The sequence below is a fragment of the Poromitra crassiceps genome, assembly GCF_964638095.1.
Source record: "Poromitra crassiceps genome assembly, chromosome: 3".
Lineage (NCBI taxonomy): Eukaryota > Metazoa > Chordata > Actinopteri > Beryciformes > Melamphaidae > Poromitra > Poromitra crassiceps.
The window spans coordinates 29,572,797-29,591,770 of NC_139625.1; the positions used below are offsets into that span (position 1 = coordinate 29,572,797).

The window sequence follows — 18,974 nt, forward strand, 5'->3', positions numbered from 1 at the left end:
GTGTCACAGGACGGTTGTACTTCTGAGGCAGTGGGGGAGAATTGTTGAGGTGGGGGGAGTGTTGTATCGAGAGCTGTGTGATCAGAAAGAGGGGTTGATTAAACAACTTGTACTGCCTGCCATATTGCACAGGGAGGTGCTTGCTCACATGCATACGGACCATGGGTGTCAAGGTGTTGGTAGGACATTCAAGTTGGTTCGGAAGTGTTGTTATTGGCCGGGAATGTTTAAAGACATCGAGGCATTTTGTAACGCATGTGAGCGTTGTATCTCTAACACCCCTCAGCCAAGAGTGGTGGCACCGGTGGATGTTAATCTGCCTGTGTATTCTGTTGTTCCTGTTAATGTCTCCAAGCCACAGCATAGTCTGCAGCAGGGTGGGTTGCGAGTGGGTGGCCCACGTTTGCAGTCAAGGGGCCAAGAGCCTGAGGTCCTGGGGGTGGTGGAGTCTCCATCTCCTGTTGAGGTGGATTTAGATGAGTCCCTGTTTGGGGTGATAGTGTCTAGCTTCAGGGGGCAAGACTTGCCAGTAAAGGAAGGGTCCCAGCAGGAAGGTGATTTACCGGGGGTGCAAGGGAGTGAGGAGGGAGTGCGTGGTGAGCATGCGTCTTCTCCCCAAAAGCCTGTACCAGGGGCATTGGGGCTTCATCCCAGTCTGTCGGGGGAGGAAGTAGGTACTATGGGGGAGCTTTCACCTCGTCCACCGGCTTTGCTTTCACCTGGGCCTTCGCCCCCACCTTCACCAGGGCTTCGTAGATCGACTCGTACCACGGCTGGTGTTCATTCCAACCCGCACCGGTTGCCTAGGTCTGCAATTCCGCTGCAGCTGCAGCAGTGCGTGGGGGTGTTAAAAGAGGTTCTTTCAGGTCTAGCTGACGGTCTGGTGGGAGTGGATTTGGAAACTTACAGTAAGGTAGACCATACTGCATCAGTGGGACACTGATTAAGTAAAGGGGGGGTGTATGTAGCCGGGTGGACTTGCGCTGGTCTGGCCGGAAGTGTAATTTGAGTGCGGAGCTGTGATTAGGCAATAAGACGCACCTGTTGGCGATCCGTGGATGTCAGACTGGGCTTGGTCGCCTCCGCGAAGGGTTGGGATCCCGCACCGCACGTTTCCGTCCTGATTGGACTCAGCTGCATTTAGCAGTTACAGCCAGCGGCCCAGCGGCGTATTGAGCAGCTTGCGAGGCTGCGACGGGCTGACGACAGCGTGTGCTGTGTTTGGGGAGAAGCGGGCCCAGTGTCGGAGAGGCGTCTGGCCTTAATTCCTTGTGTGTGTGTGTGCCAGTGGATCACCTGTACAAGGGCTCTTTGAGCAGGTGCAACGTAGGCCTACAGTGTGGCAATAGGGGAGAACAGAGTGAGTGGGGCCACTGCCTTGGTTGTTTGTTAGTTTTGTGTTATTTTTCCTGCCACCTGTCCTGCCATAATCAACCTGTGATGTTGTGCTGAGCGCTGTTTTAATTAACAAAACAACCTTTTTCTAAATAAAGATTGCTATTTTTTATATATTACTCTGCTTCCTAGTATTTGTGCCTTAAACGGTGTCTGAACCTGCGGTCTGTGGTATTCAGCCGCCACACAATGCTAACGTGGCTAACGTAGCCTGGGTCTGTGAACGTCATTAGAGTTTTCATTAATTTTTATTTTTTTGGGGGGGAGGGCGCGAATTTGAACACATTATACACTCCATCCTCCAAACCTCTATATGAACACATTATACACTCCATCCTCCAAACCTCTATATGAACACGTTATACACTCCATCATCCAAACCTCTATATGAACACATTATACACTCCATCCTCCAAACCTCTATATGAACACGTTATACACTCCATCCTCCAAACCTCTATATGAACACATTATACACTCCATCCTCCAAACCTCTATATGAACACATTATACACTCCATCCTCCAAACCTCTATATGAACACATTATACACTCCATCCTCCAAACCTCTATATGAACACATTATACACTCCATCCTCCAAACCTCTATATGAACACGTTATACACTCCATCATCCAAACCTCTATATGAACACATTATACACTCCATCCTCCAAACCTCTATATGAACACGTTATACACTCCATCCTCCAAACCTCTATATAAACACATTATACACTCCATCATCCAAACCTCTATATGAACACGTTATACACTCCATCATCCAAACCTCTATATGAACACATTATACACTCCATCCTCCAAACCTCTATATGAACACATTATACACTCCATCCTCCAAACCTCTATATGAACACGTTATACACTCCATCCTCCAAACCTCTATATGAACACGTTATACACTCCATCCTCCAAACCTCTATATGAACACATTATACACTCCATCCTCCAAACCTCTATATGAACACATTATACACTCCATCCTCCAAACCTCTATATGAACACATTATACACTCCATCCTCCAAACCTCTATATGAACACATTATACACTCCATCCTCCAAACCTCTATATGAACACGTTATACACTCCATCCTCCAAACCTCTATATGAACACATTATACACTCCATCCTCCAAACCTCTATATGAACACATTATACACTCCATCCTCCAAACCTCTATATGAACACATTATACACTCCATCCTCCAAACCTCTATATGAACACATTATACACTCCATCCTCCAAACCTCTATATGAACACGTTATACACTCCATCATCCAAACCTCTATATGAACACGTTATACACTCCATCCTCCAAACCTCTATATGAACACATTATACACTCCATCCTCCAAACCTCTATATGAACACATTATACACTCCATCCTCCAAACCTCTATATGAACACATTATACACTCCATCCTCCAAACCTCTATATGAACACGTTATACACTCCATCCTCCAAACCTCTATATGAACACATTATACACTCCATCCTCCAAACCTCTATATGAACACATTATACACTCCATCCTCCAAACCTCTATATGAACACATTATACACTCCATCCTCCAAACCTCTATATGAACACATTATACACTCCATCCTCCAAACCTCTATATGAACACGTTATACACTCCATCATCCAAACCTCTATGAACACATTATATACACTCCATCCTCTCCTCCCACTTCTCATGATTAACATTCCTCATTTTCACAGCCATAAAATATCCCTGCAGGCCGATATATCCGTCAATATCCATTGGGGCTGATCAGCCAGTCATACCAGTGAGGTGTTCTCTGAGAGGGTTATGGCAGTCAGCACCCTGTGGTGTATGAATGTGTCTCATTATTCAACAGCTCTGGGGAAGACTGAGAAATGCTGGTATGCTCTCTCTCTCTCTCTCTCTCTCTCTCTCTCTCTCTCTCTCTCTCTCTCTCTCTCTCTCTCTCTCTCTCTCTCTCTCTCTCTCTCTCTCTCTCTCTCTCTCTCTCTCTCTCTCTCAAACACAGTGACAGAGATTTGTTTTTAGATACTGTAACATGATTGCCTCACTAAGTGTCAGGCAGCATCTCTCCAGTTCATGCATGTTCCAATTTAGAATGTATTTTTGCTTTGCTAGGTTTGTTCTATATAAGCCCCTTGGGGTTTATAAATCTCGCCTGCACACATTTCTATGCTTCCCTGTTTTTCCCATTTCCACCAAGTCTTGTCACTTCAGTTCTGTGTTTTATCACATGATGAAGAAAAATAAACCAGAGCTTCTCTATCTATGCAAAATCTTGAAATCCCTGGAAACACACAGTCAGCAGCCCAGCTAGAACTGTCTGAGATAAAGGAATACCCGCCTTGACATCATCCAGTGAATAATTATATAAATGATGCATGTGACTAATAATGCGCACACGTTTCTGGGGAGCATGATGGGCAGAACTGGAGAAAACCTTTCACCCCCAATTTGATGGCGTGAACCTATTGTGGTGTGGCCGACCGTCTGAGTGACTGGCTGGCTGCCCACATGTCTGCCTGCTTTGTGTCTGAATAGATGGCAGCTTGTGTGTCTGGCAGGTTGGTAACTGATCAAATGACTTTCTTTCTGTCTGTCCAATCACTGTCACCATAAATCAACTCTCACAGTCTGTAGGCTGGCAGCAGGAGTCAAAACCAGACTGGACTATGGCTAGGAAAAGTAAAGAAAAGGTCTATTACTAAACATTTTACATTTTGGGGGAAAAGCGTCAGCTCTGTCAACCCATGAATTGCCTGTTATCAAAGTTGATAAATGTATGCTTCCTCATTTTGAAACATTACTCTTTAAATATTAGAACCCAAATTAGTTGAATCGTTCTCTCACAATATCTCTCTGTGCAATCAAAGATCTTTCATCTCTAACACATGTTTTCATATCAGCCCATAACGGATAGGGTTGAGTAATGTGTAATGCTCTCCTCTGTTGCTATCATCTAAGCTAGAGTTTATGTTTGTAAGACAATGGCTACCTAAGTAGGTGTATCTCTGTCTCTGTCTGTCTGTCTGTCTCTCTGACATTGTCCATGTCACAGCACAGGGTGGATACAGGCATACCACAGAGGGCTTAGAGGAGGCGCCCTGCTTGTATTCAAAACAGAGCAGAGTCTGGACAGCTTTTCCTAAATGACTGCAGATGAGAAAAGGTCCTTGTAAATGAAAGACCAGGAGAAGCCTGCATAGTGCCATCACACACTGCATAGTGCCATCACACACTGCATAGTGCCATCACACACTGCATAGTGCCATCACACATGCTTTCTCCTGCACTGTAAACACAGATAGAAATCTGGATGAGCGTCACTTGGGAGGGAAATATCTTGCTTTTCTTCCTCCCACGTGATCTAGATAAGGAAGTTTGTCCAGTATGAAAACACTTCCCAACTGCCTGAGACACCTGCAGCTCCCAGACAGGTGCAACCTGCAACACTAACCACATACAGTACATTCAAATGAAGGTGCTTTATCTACAATGTGGCCATTTATGTTGACAGATGAATAGAGGAAAATTCTACACAGTAGCATCCTTGAATATATACACAGGTTAGAAAAAACTCCACACCCACACACACACACACACACAGTATATCTGCCTGTCTTGTGGATCTGTAACCAAGAATTGTTGAATAGTTCCCAGTGAATTTCTAATAGTATTTTTTGCTTGAAAATGCCCGTCCTTACTTTGTAACAGTGTCCGAAGCGAGAGTGTGACTATACACACAAGGGTTGGGTACCTGAAACCAGGTACCACTATGGTACCTGAAACCAGGTACCACTATGGTACCTGAAACCAGGTACCACTATGGTACCTGAAACCAGGTACCACTATGGTACCGGTACCTTTACAACCAGTACTTACAGGACTGAATTGCACCGCAGATTTAGGTGCCTCATTTCGGTGCCATGCCCGAGCTGCTGAGTGAAATATCTGCCCTCTGGTGCACCGAAACCAGCAACGAACAACTTCACTAACATTATCGTTTGGAGCATGAAAATCCTCTTTAAATAAAAAAAAAAAATATCTGCTTTAAATCCACTTTAAATTTGAGAAAGTATTGGTTCAGGCCACCTGTTTTAGGCACTGGTACCATTTTAAAACTTTTGTTCTAGAACCGGTATCGAGAAAATACAAAATGATACCCATCCCTAACACAGACATGCGCGCGCCGCGCACACTGTGCCCTTCCCCAGCTGTTTCTTTGGGGGTCTGGATCAGACAGCTGTCCCTCTGGCCTGAACAGAGCCTGTACTGTTCCCAGAAAAGACATGCTCAGCACATTGTTTAGAGGTCTCTCTCTCTCTCTCTCTCTCTGGCTTGCCCTCTCGCCCGCTCTCTCTCAGCAGGGTGTCATGCAGGCCAAACAAAGGGACGCTGGAAACACCCGACACTGTGACAGCCAGCCACAGGGAGCAGCACACACAAACACACAGGCATACAGTGACAAAAATCCACCCTCAAGCTGGAAACATGCTCCAGCGTCAGCCTCGACTAGGAGCATTGCCGAGGGCAGCTAGACGTACATGTACAGTATATACTCAAAAGTCAGCTTGACGAGCGGGTGGCAGGGGAGTCCCCAGCAAAATGAGTAAATTGTGTGCTTTCACAAGGATTTCAGTGAACTGTATATCGAGTCACATTTTCTGGGAGCTGCACAGCCGCTGCGCCAGCAGGCTTGTCAGCCGCGGCGTAGTCCTCAGTGCATAATGGCGAGGGCTTTGACGCGGTAGCATGTTTTCCGCATCAGTCGTGTCAAAGGCAATGGTTCAAAGAGGTAGAGCTTTATCATAAAGATAAGCTAGAAACGATAAACTAATCTGTGACCAAAATCAGAGGGAAGCTTGCTGACTAGAGTAGAGATGCACCAATAGCTGACTCCTACTGTGTAATCATTTAGTATTTGGTTTGGTAAACAATGATCTCATAGCATTAGTTACTGTACCTTGTTCATATTATATTCCACCATATTAAATTAAACAATTAATAAAGGTTAATAAATGATATTTCCAAAACAATTGACCCACTCAAAATTATTACAATAATTGAACACCCCTGCGGTAAAGTCGGAACCCCTAAATATTTAGAAGAATAAAATATCTCGAAAACTAAGGACATGTTGTTGAAGTAGCTAACTGCTAACATTACTAGCTCACTACTACTTACTAGCACTGTTTCATTATGTTACGGTGGGTTTATGGTCCAGCGCAAGTAGAGCTGGGTATTGGTTCAAATTTCAAGAATCGATTCCGATTCACAAGGTTACGAATCGATTAATCCCGATTCGATTCGATTCCGATTAGATTAATTTCAATATTGATTTGGTTAGTGATAGCAAAACGTGTTTTTTGAGCTGTAACCTGAATTACATGACTGTCCAGTTATGTAACACAGGGGTTCCCAACCTTTTTTGCGCCAAGTAGATACATGGGGAAAAAAGTTGCGGACCGGTTGTCAATTTTAATGGTTTTAGTTACACATATATTTACTCACCAGGTGGTGACAAAGCGTAAATAACAGCCTTTTCATCTGTCAATAAAGACACTTTCACAATTATGCAGTGATTTGATTTCAGCCTATATCATTTCTAAAAGTAGATATTAATGATCAAACATTTCCATTTATGTAGCCTACAGTATTTATGTTTTTGTTTCAACTACAAACATAAATAAACGTCAACTTGAAACTATGTTTCAACTACCACACACAGCATAATATTTTAGCCTGTTTATTATTATTATTATTATTATTATTATTATTATTATTATTATTATTATTATTTTATTTTATTTTATTTTTTTAATTTAAAAAAATCGATCTCTGGACATATGAATCGATATCAAAGGATTAAAATAAAAATTTATTAAAAATCGGAGAATCGATTTTTTTAACCCAGCCCTAAACTATGAATGGAATCTGGATCGGAACGTGGATTGGCGATGTCAGTCCGATAATCCGATATGTGAATTATGTCAGCATCGAGAGGAAATGGAGAAATGGAGAAAATCACATCACCCTGAAGATCTCTCTTCCTACCACCTTATCCACTCCAACTTCACCTCTGCTGTCTCAAAAGCAAAAACCTCCTTCTTCATCTCTGAAATCCTCTGTGAAGTCCTCTGTGTCCACCCCCAGTAAACTGTTTTCCACCTTCTCCACCCTCCTCAACCCTCCCTCCCCTCCCCTCCCTCCTCCCTCTCTGCTGATCATTTTGTAACCTTCTTTACTAAGAAGGTGGATGACATCAGCTCTTCCTTCCATCCTCCAGGTACCATTAACATCACTCCAGACTCCAATCCTGCTTCTCTTCCCCCTGTCCCCAGGTTTACTTCCTTCTCTCCCAGTGAGGTGCTTAAATTCGTCAGCTCTAACCGAGCCACCTGCTGTCCCCTCGATCCTATCCCTTCCTCTCTCCTCCAAACCATCTCCCCTGACCTATCTCCCTTCCTCACTACCCTCATCAACTCCTCTCTGTCCTCAGGTCTTGTTCCGGCTACTCTAAAGACTGCTAGAGTCAAGCCTCTGCTTAAGAAACCCTCCCTTGACCCTACTGTCATTCAGAACTACATACCTGTCTCTCTTCTCTCATTCCTTTCCAAGACAGGGCTACTCTTCCTCCCAGGGAAAGACTGCCCTCTCACAGACCTCTCCATCTCCATTGACAATACCACTGTACTTCCCTCCCAAACCTCTAAGAACCTTGGGGTGATCCTTGACAACCAGCTGTCTTGCTCGGCCTACATTGCTGCGACAGCACGCTACTGTAGGTTCTCCTTGTACAACATCTGCAAAATCCGTCCGTTTCTCACCAGGGAAGTGACACAACTCCTGGTCCAGTCACTTATGATCTCCCACCTGGACTACTGCAACGTGCTCCTGGCCGGCCTACCTGCCTCTGACATCCGACCGCTTCAGCTCATTCAGAACGCTGCAGCACGTCTGGTATTCAACCAACCCAAATTCTCTCATGTCACTCCCCTCTTCCGGGACCTTCACTGGCTTCCCATCTTGGTACGCATCAAATTCAAGACCCTGGTATTGGCCTACAGGGCTGTACACCAGACACCTCCTCTGTACCTACAATCTATGGTCAGGTTCCAAACCTCTCACCGTTCCCTCCGCTCCTCCACCAGTGCAGGACGCCTCGCCCCTCCTCCGCTACAGGGGCTCAAAAGTCGCTCATCCCGTTCGTGACTCTTCTCGTCCCTGGCACCACAATGGTGGAACGAGCTCCCACCTTCGGTCAGGACGGCCGAATCACTGCTGATCTTTCGGCAAAGACTAAAAACACAGCTTTTGAGTGTCCATCTGGGCCCTTCGTTGCATAGTTCTCTATTGTTGACAAAAATGTGTTATTGTAAGTCGCTTTGGTAAGAAGCGTCTGCCAAATGACGTAATCTGTAATGTAAAGCATCGGCACCTGATATCGATATCCCATCTCTAGACTAAAGATGGCGTTAGGACGTTAGGACTCACCCAGACCCGACGTGTAGATGGCCTTCACAGACTTCTTCATCTTGTACAAAACACTGCGGTCCACATCCAGAGCCTGCATTGACAAATACAGGGCGAGAGACACAGAGGAAGAAGAGGGAGAGAGAGAGCGAGGAGAAGCAGAGGGGACACAGAAGGGGAATTAATGTAGTTACTTGTGACTCAGATCAGTGTTGATTAGCTGATATATTGTAAGACATTCTGGAGAGGCTGAGTCATTGTTCTGCCTGCATTACGAGGCCATTATTCTGTCTGAGCCCAGATATACTATTAGAGAGCTCTCCTTTCTCTGTTATCATGTATGTACTGCATGTGGCAGTGGGTGCAATTAATGCAAGGTGTGTGTGTGTGTGTGTGTGTGTGTGTGTGTGTGTGTGTGTGTGTGTGTGTGTGTGTGTGTGTGTGTGTGTGTGTGTTTGAATGCTATCTCCACTCTGTCTGCAAGTCATGAATTATTCAAGGCAAAGCTAAGAATAGACATAAGCTCCCTAGTCAATCACTCAGTGAGTGCAGAAGGCCGTGTCAGTGTGTGTGTGTGTGTGTGTGTGTGTGTGTGTGTGTGTGTGTGTGTGTGTGTGTGTGTGTCTGTGTGTGTGTGCGCGTGTATCTGTGCCATGAGTGTGTGTGTACACGTGCACAATTTCAGTGTACGTGTGTTCCTTGATATAACAGATTGCAGGACAAGAGCGGTGAGCTTCTGAACCCCAAATGAAGGACAATTTTACCTAAATGATTTAAAATGTATTACACACACTTGCACATATGAACATAAACCTATGAATAACCATACGCGCAGGCACACACACAATAATTGAGCCCAGACTAACACTACCTAGTACCTAGGACATAAGCTGGAAGCCCAGCTGAGACAAGGCACCACTGTATCTCGGTGATGAGTGAGGGAATCTCTCGGAGGCTGGCGGGGGATTTTAGGAAATGAGTTTTTGGGACTTTACTAAGTAGGTCCGGTCCGCCCAACCGGGCCAAAGCCGGCGCCACTCTCCCCGCTCCGCTTCCCCATCTGACTGACTAACACATATCAGATCCCCTGGACCCACTGAAAACAAAACATACAATGACTCCCATTCAGGTGCAACACACACACACACACACACACACACACGTAGCTGTGATGACAAAAACAAATTAAAACCATAAATCGGTGCGATATTAATATCCAAGCTATGAGCGGTTTGCCATTGCAGAATGTAAGAAGCACTCAGCACTCTGTTCTCCCTAGGCTCGTATTTCGGACAGAGAGAGAGAGAGAGAGAGAGAGAGAGAGAGAGAGGGAGAGAGAGAGAGAGAGAGAGAGAGAGGGGACGACGACATTACTGACTTTAGAGGGAAAATAAGATAATTTACATGTCACTGGGAGGGGGACAGACAGTGAGTGAGTGACAGACAATAAGAGAAAGAGAAAGACAGACAAAATGAAAGACAAGTACACTGACAAGGACAATGTGCTTATTCAGTCTTCTTCCACCAGCGTTGGCTGGGCGTTGGCAAGGCCACCTACGAAGTGTGGAGCAGGAGATCCAATCAGCCTACTGGGGTACGGTTACTCTGCACTGACTCAGTAGAGATGAAAGATAATAGGGAAAAGCACAATTAAGTAGGCCTATGAAAGACTTCAGCTTATGAACTGTATTCACCTTATGTTCAGACCTTACAGTGGGCCAAATTCTTCCGGGTCCGTCTAACACTTCCGGCGGTCACGGCGCCAAATATGAAAGAACGTCATGAAGAAGAGAGTTGTTTTTGTAGCGGACAGCGCAGGGTGTAAAACAAAGAACGTAGCCTACTACTTTGAGCTCGGTACACAGCAAGCAAGCGGAGTATCCACTGTTAGCCAGGTCAGATAACGTTATCGTCGACAATGACGAGCACTTTCTTGTAAAACATACCTGGACTCCAACAAAGAAAGCTTCAGAAGGTTTTCTGTCCTCCGAGCGCAGCTCGAGCCACTTACGTCTATAAGACCCGCACACGTTAACGTAATTCCCTGGAATGCGAGAATTAACGAGCCAGTTACATGGCACATTACTGCTGTGTACATCTTTCACACATGTAACAAGGATCGTAATGCTAAAACAATCATTAGTAGAGCTGGGCAATATATCCATACTAGGCGCTCGATTCCTAGGCTCATCCGTCCTGCAGCTCGCTGAGCTGAACAAGCTCATAACGGTGAGCTGAGCTAATGAACGTACAGTACAGTACAGTGCACGTGAACATGCATGAACTCCTGCGAGAGTTAACCATGCTCTATTAACTCTCCATTTTTAATTTTTTTTTAAATAACTTATAAAAGCCATATTCACCTTAATGAAACGAGTAGGGAGGGGGGGGGACAGAGAGACACTGTAGTATGCGCCCCCACCCCTCTCTAACAGTGATCATTGCATAAAAGTTGAAAGGATTTCTGTTTTAAAAGGCCTACTGAGCAATGAAGATTGTAATTTGTAAGAACCTTTTTTTTCTGAAATGGATACCAACCATCATCCAAAGTGTTTTGCCAAGCAACTCTGTATAGCCTAAGCCTACGTATTGAACGTAGCTAACTAGAAACTCCTTGATCCTCTGTGTAAATGTAGGCCTTACAGCGCTGTGGTTGTAGTTTCATGAACTCCAGTTATGACTCATCTGTTGCACTTGCCATTATCTCATTAGCTCTGTCTGGCTGAAACAGACTCTGCAGCTATAGCTCAGAGCCCACACAGGCAGACAACATCTCTACAAACACTATCTACTAGCTCTGTCTGGCTGAAACAGACTCTCCAACTATAGCTCAGAGCCCACACAGGCAGACAACATCTCTACAAACACTATCTACTAGCTCTGTCTGGCTGAAACACTCTGCAACTATAGCTCAGAGCCCACACAGGCAGACAACATCTCTACAAACACTATCTACTAGCTCTGTCTGGCTGAAACAGACTCTCCAACTATAGCTCAGAGCCCACACAGGCAGACAACATCTCTACAAACACTATCTACTAGCTCTGTCTGGCTGAAACAGACTCTGCAACTATAGCTCAGAGCCCACACAGGCAGACAACATCTCTACAAACACTATCTACTAGCTCTGTCTGGCTGAAACAGACTCTGCAACTATAGCTCAGAGCCCACACAGGCAGACAACATCTCTACAAACACTATCTACTAGCTCTGTCTGGCTGAAACAGACTCTCCAACTATAGCTCAGAGCCCACACAGGCAGACAACATCTCTACAAACACTATCTACTAGCTCTGTCTGGCTGAAACAGACTCTCCAACTATAGCTCAGAGCCCACACAGGCAGACGACTTGTCTACAAACGTCTAGTTACCATACAGTACAGTAGGTATTTTTAAAAACACTCCACGCATTTGCACAAAGACAGAGAATCATGCTGTGCAATGCAGAGCACGCATCCCCTTCTGCATCACCAAAACATCCAACCCAACCACACAGACATGTTGAGAGGGTAACCCGAGATGACCACTGGATTTGTGTGTTCTTAGCAGTGCTGATAGCACCTTGGGCTCTGTGCTCTGTACATTAAAGCTACTCTGAGCTCCTTTAGGGAACCAGAGAGTACTCAGAGGTAAAGCCTTAAAAGCATTTGTGCTGATATCAGGGCTTCATTGAGTGTGTGCAGGGACCAAGTGGGAGGATTTCTTTAGTCTTCTTCACACACTGGATCTCCACTGATTTCCTCCAGCTTTTTGTTGTTGTTTCTATGAGGGTATGACTCAATGCACTGGAAGCAAGAATGCACACAAATCCTTTGAAGGGCATAATTTGATGCTTCATTGGTGACAATGTATAGTGTCGCGTTTGTCCATCGTCCACATGGGACTGGATAGTGCATCGTTCGTCACCCCTGTGCTAAATGGTAAAAATGGTAAACGGCCTGCATTTATATAGCGCTTTCATACATTCACACATTCACACAAAGATTCATACACCAAAGGAGGCAAGCTACCAACGCAGGGTGCTGGCACACCATCAGGAACAATTTGGGGTCCAGTATCTTGCCCAAGGACACTTCGACATGTAGACTGGAGGAGGCGGGCATCGAACCACCGACCCCTTTTATCCAAAGCGATTAGTGGACGACCCGCTCTACCTCCTGAGCTACAGCCGCCCCTTTAAAATTGCGCTATCAACTCAACCATGTGTGAGCTGTCCAGGCGCAGATGCATCACCTGGAGCTGCTCAACTCAGCTAGCAGGTGAGCTAACGACTTTGTTCTGATGATCACAGCTTTTGTTCATATGCCACAGTTTACTGGCTTGCTAGCCATCCCTATAGACAACGGGTTATGACTGTTATGGTTACTGTTAATGCTACAAGAAGCCTGACTGTGACTTCATCAATTAGTTTTCAAAGCTCTTGACATCGAGAATTGCAAATTTGCTTCTTGAAATGTTTGGCCCGATACACACACAAAAAATATGACATTTTGGACTACATTTTGGTTTTCAAAAGTGAGTGACATCACTTTGATATGCAGAGAATGATGGTTGACTGTGCATGGGCGCTTAGTGTTATATGCATGCCAAAAATTACTATGGTCCTTTAAAAATGAATTATTACTGCGGCCAGGGAACAAAAAAGGAGGCAAAAGAGCAACAGAGCGTTCTGACCAACTCTCACTGTCTTGCTGTGAGTTTCCTCTCAGCCTAGCACAGCTGGGCTCTTATAGTGTCATTGTTTTCCAGGAGCAAGACAAGCCAAATGGACAAGAGATTTACAGCAATCTGTTCACTTTGTGACTAAAGCGGTTGGTGCATATGCTGCCTAAACACAGTCAGATGGCAGCTAGGTATACATACTGCACTGGTCTAACTGCTGTGATCTTGCTAACACTTTGTCAACACCTACAGTACTAGCACTGCAACGCTTCTTTATTCAGTACAGTATAATGAAACTGGATGATTTCTATGAGGTTTACATTGTAACAATCTTGCTTCTAATTTAAACCTAATATCAACATAGCAGCAGCAGCAGGCTTTTAAGCGTAATCAGTTCCAATTCCCCAACCAGGTTTTGGAAATCCAGATAAGGAAAGTGACTCCTTCCTTAGCCCAAACCATTTTAAAGAGTTGAACTGGCTCCCCGTTGAAGGTACAGTGGAGTTCAACAGTTAAAACTGATCATGATCTATAAAATATTGCATGGCCTTTGTCCAAATTACTTTACTAAGTATTTTCAGTTTGTTCAGGACACTCATAGTCTGAACACGAGGGCTAGTGTAGCGAACTTGAACCAACCTAAAAAACAAAGTTGGGAGAAGTACATTCCTCTATACGGGGGGGGGGGGGGGGGGGGGTGGGGTTGTATCTGTATTTGTTACTGTATTTGTATTGGACTTGGTTTGTATCTCTTTCCTTTTGTCAAAATAATGATGACGTTCAAGGACATCTCTTTGCATCTACCTGATGTGCAGACACAAATAGAACAGGCCACTGTGAAGCTGATTCAGGACATGCACCAGCCTAACCACCCGCTCCACCACATCCTCCCTGGACTGGCCATGTTCTGCGCAGAGGCAATCAGTTGTCTTTGCCAAAAAACAGAACAAATAGACTGAGAAACTCCACCATCTCTTGTGGCGTCAGGCTTTTTAATGGGCTGTAGTTAAGCGTTGATTGTATTTTTGATGTTGGGGTTTGTTTTAATAATGCATAATGTATGTGTATTTTTTTATTGTTTTTTTCAAGTGTACATTCTGCATAATTCAATCATGTATTGCAAGTCAGAATGATTAAACTCAAACTCAAACTCAAACTCAACTCTTTTATTCTTGATTGTTCTATATTGATGTCTGTTGTTTCGGAACCACAATGGAAATAACAAATAGGTTTTTTGAGTCATCCTGATGAATTATTTTGTACTGTATACTTGTGGTGTACTGTATTTTTTGATTGATCAAATAAAATAATTCATTAATTCATTCAATGCCAAATGACATTCTGTGCAAAAACAGTTGCTCTAGTGAAGCAGCTCAGTGTGTGCTCTGTGGTGTCTTAAAAAATGGATTCATGTAAGAATCGCGATTCTTATCTTCCATGATTCTGAATCGACTCACAACTCCCAAGAATTGATTATTTTTTTATTTTAATTTTTTGTATTATTGTAATTTAACTTATTTTTCTTGAAGTCACTGAGAACTACTAAGAGGTTTTTATTTGTGCAGGTTTAGTATGAATAAATGTTATTTTTGGTCTTAGGTGTGCTTGTGTGTACGGTACTTAATCTACTTATGTACTGTGTTTACATTAGTACAATCAGTTGATAAACCTTTTTAAAATAAAACATTTTACAATCTTGTTTATTCTGCTTTCATGCCATAATTTGCTAACCCACCTTTCTTAGCACACAGCGGACTGGAGAAGATCCTGAAATCCCCCTATGTAGTATGTACTGACTCGAGAATCCATTTTGAATCACGAATTGTGACCCCAGGAATCAGAATCAAATCATGAGGTACATACCCAAAGCTTCACACCCCTAGTGCTCAGTCAAATTTTGCTAGAGTGAAGGCTATATAAAAAAAAACACCTGTCATTCACATCAATGAAATGTAAACTGTCCCAATTAACAGCTCAATCGTATTGGTGCTACAGTGAATACAGTGCTATGCTGGCTAATTGGTAGATCTACGCCCTGTGGGTGACCCCCCACATTACATCACTAATCAGCTTCTGGATCAATTTGACCACATTGAGTAGACATGCACACATTGACATGGACATCACAGGTCCCATCGATCCAAGGTCCATCTCGCACGCACGCACGCGCACGCGCACACACACACACACACACACACACACACACAGGCAATCAACCAGTATCACGCTTCAGTAGGTCCTTTCAATCTGTAGAGTGCTCTGTCAGGGAAAGGGGCAAGACAAGTGGGGGGACAGACGGGGGGGTAATAAACTGAGCCCAGCTGAACATAACACACTGCCCTAAATCATCCTCACTCTCACACATACACACTACACATACACACACATACACACACACACACACGCACACACATACACAAACACTTTCACACATTTCCACTCCGTCACATTCTCTGAGGCATTCTGGGGTTGAGCGAGTGACTCTTGACCAAGCACCGGGCCATCCATTGTGCGAGCCGAGCCCTCTTGTTTGAAGCGGGGGCTTCAAACAATACTTTCTAAAATGAAATAAAAAGTACAAAAAGGCACGCACATCCAGTGAGGGGTTAAAACCAGGTGCAGGACCGAAGTGCAGATAAGTAATAAAAATAGAGTCCGCACACTGGCAGCTGCTCCCAAATATTTATTTGAGCACAAAAAAGTGACGTTTCGGGCAAGGCCCTTCCTCAGACATAAATGAAGTGTAGGGACACACCCCTTAAGTACCCTCGCAGGGGTCACCTGACACATCATGTGATACATAAATTTAAACATACAGTGCACTTGTTCATATAATCAAATGGCAACTGGCAATATCAAAACATAATTGTCTCAAAGGACAATAATGGAAGTATTCAGAACAACTTGAATATCACATAAACTCTCAAATTAAGACACTTTTAACCCAAAAGCTATTGACAGACAGACACAGACAGTGAGAGGGGAATTCCGCTGCCCGTAGCGTTTCAACAGTGTGGATTCAGAGGCGCTGAATCCTCACACAATAGGCAGCCCGAAGCTGCTTCACAAGCAAGCAGACTTCATATGACATTACTGCAACGTCAGGGTTTTTCTCTCCTGATAGCAGATCAAGCTAAGCTCCCTCTCTGCTCCTGCTGCTGACCACGCTCACAAGAAGGAACTGAACGCAATTGAATGAATCCATGTCTTAATGCAGCATGACATCATCGTCATCATGATTACAGTCAGGTAGCATCTGCTGCGAGACTATCACAACACCGCTGGGTCACTGGGGCCGTTGCCACGGTGATCCGGTCACTGCATTGCATTTCCTGAATTACAGAGAAAGGTGTGTCAGGTTACTGATCTGATTGCGATCACACACAGATCAGATCAGATACTACAGATCTAATGTAAGTGTAGTGCCAGGCAGACAGAGGACAAGAGAGAGAAAGATAGGACGACTACTGTATAAGTAATGAATTATATACGCCGACCTTTCCACCTTCCCAAAGCGTGAAAACTTTTTTGCGATATTTGGAGGTTTTTTTCGCCTAAAAACAGGTGGATGGAAACCCAACTACTGTGAGACCATTTAGAGTAGAAATGAATTCTGAGACAAATATGGAATATGTATCAAATTCAGGGGCTCCAAAAATACAAAGATATAATAATATAAGGAGGAAGTATATCCTGAAGAGCAATTTCACTTTCTCTGGCTTTCCAACACTTCCTGCTGGCCTGGCAGTTACTACAACAACCATCTTTGGAGAAAAGGAAAAAAAGATACAAGCCCATTGCCCAAGCAGCCAACAGCCCCAAAATGGGCAGATGACTCAAATGGAGGTTCAACTGCTGCTAGCTATTTTCACTGTGGTCTTATGAGCCAAAGCTTAGCTAGACAAGAGACAAGCACAAAACTGGGCTACATGGACTCAAACCAAGGCTAATAACTCCAGCGTGTTCGGCCCTGCATTTGCCAAGGTCTTCAAAACCAAAACAAGGAGGTGAAATTAAATGAGCAAAGGTTTTCAGAACACAGCCAATGTCCACCTGTGGTTCAGGGCACATTTTAATGTGCCTTTATGACTCTATGGGAGAAGAATGTAAATGAAAGTCTGGATGCCAAGCAAAGCAAGGCAGTGCAGTTTGTTTTGAATAGGTTTTCTATCAACGTGAAGTGTATTTTTAGACTGTGATGCCATCACGCTGGCTACATGAGGTTTAGTCACGGAAAAGGCTGTGAAGTGACGAAAAGCCTCACTTTTCTGTCACCTGTCCAATGAATCAAAGTAAAAGTCTGACTGGGAGAGACAAGGGGGAGAGAGAGAGAGAGTGAGTGTGTGTGTGTGTGTGTGTGTGTGTGTGTGTGTGTGTGTGTGTGTGTGTGTGTGTGTGTGTGTGTGTGTGCGTGTATAAAATTACAATTAAGTGAGGGACCATTTTAAAGCCCCCCTCCAGTCAGTTTCTCCTACTGTATAGACCTTATTCGCTAACCCTGGACGGTGCCATATTGTTGACATACCGTCCTGCACGCACAGTGCTACTAGTAACAGCCGTATTGTCATTTCTGTTCCATTACAAAATAGCGCTAGTGATGACAGCAATAAAAACCCCAGAGTTGTTGTTTGTATGCTGCCGTTAATGCCTGTAATAAACAAAAGAAAAAACGAGGTGAACAGACTTTGCTGTCAGAAAGTTTCACCAGTCTCTCCTAACTATCCACACATCTCCTGTGCTGCTGACATATCCTCCGTCTCGCTCCCTTCATGTCTGTGGACGGTAGAGATTGAAACAAACCACGGGGACTTTATTGCTGTCATTACTACAGCCGTGTGTAACGCAGGTCACCATCCGAACACAATTGGAACGATACAGGTAACGCTAACAGTGGCTAGCTTCCTATAAACGCTGCTCTTACATAGGCTGTCACTTAAAGCTGCTGCGCTATGTCAACAACATGGTGGCGGTGGGCGTGCCCGTACGTGAGTTACGTCAATCGAATAAGGTTTATTATGTTCTATGAAAACGTACATGTACGTCATCATTTGCGCCAAAGAACGTAAATGGATAAGAACCGAAGGAATGGTTTCCACCCATGATTCCACTGCAGCACAATGACTGCAGTGCTGTTCTCTGTGTCTGTTCTCTCTTTGTTCAACTCTTTGTGGTCCAGAGCGGAAATATCGGAAACAGTCATCGCCATGACAGTTGCCCGCATCTCCATAAAAACTTTATTTTAGAGTCACCACAATATTGTTCTAATATCAATAGCCATAGCCAACATATATCAAAGCTGGTGGGCTTTATGTAAAGACTTGAACCGGTTAAAAGTTATTATGACAGCGTTTTGAGCCTGGCAAACACTTAGCAAATGTAGCTCACAGCTAACAGCTATAGCTAATGCCAG

The 18,974-nt window shown here is 44.2% G+C and overlaps 1 protein-coding gene across 2 annotated transcripts in view; it reads right to left on the reverse strand.

The window, feature by feature from the left end:
* asap2a (ArfGAP with SH3 domain, ankyrin repeat and PH domain 2a) overlaps positions 1–18,974 on the reverse strand; it is a gene marked incomplete at its 5' end in the record, with an annotated part of 122,017 nt that overhangs the window by 74,297 nt on the left and 28,746 nt on the right. For both annotated transcript variants that reach the window (XM_083632835.1, XM_083632834.1), the window contains one exon: positions 8,923–8,995. In XM_083632835.1, the coding sequence (XP_083488961.1) occupies positions 8,923–8,995 (73 nt within the window). The remainder of the gene's footprint in view (positions 1–8,922; positions 8,996–18,974) is intronic.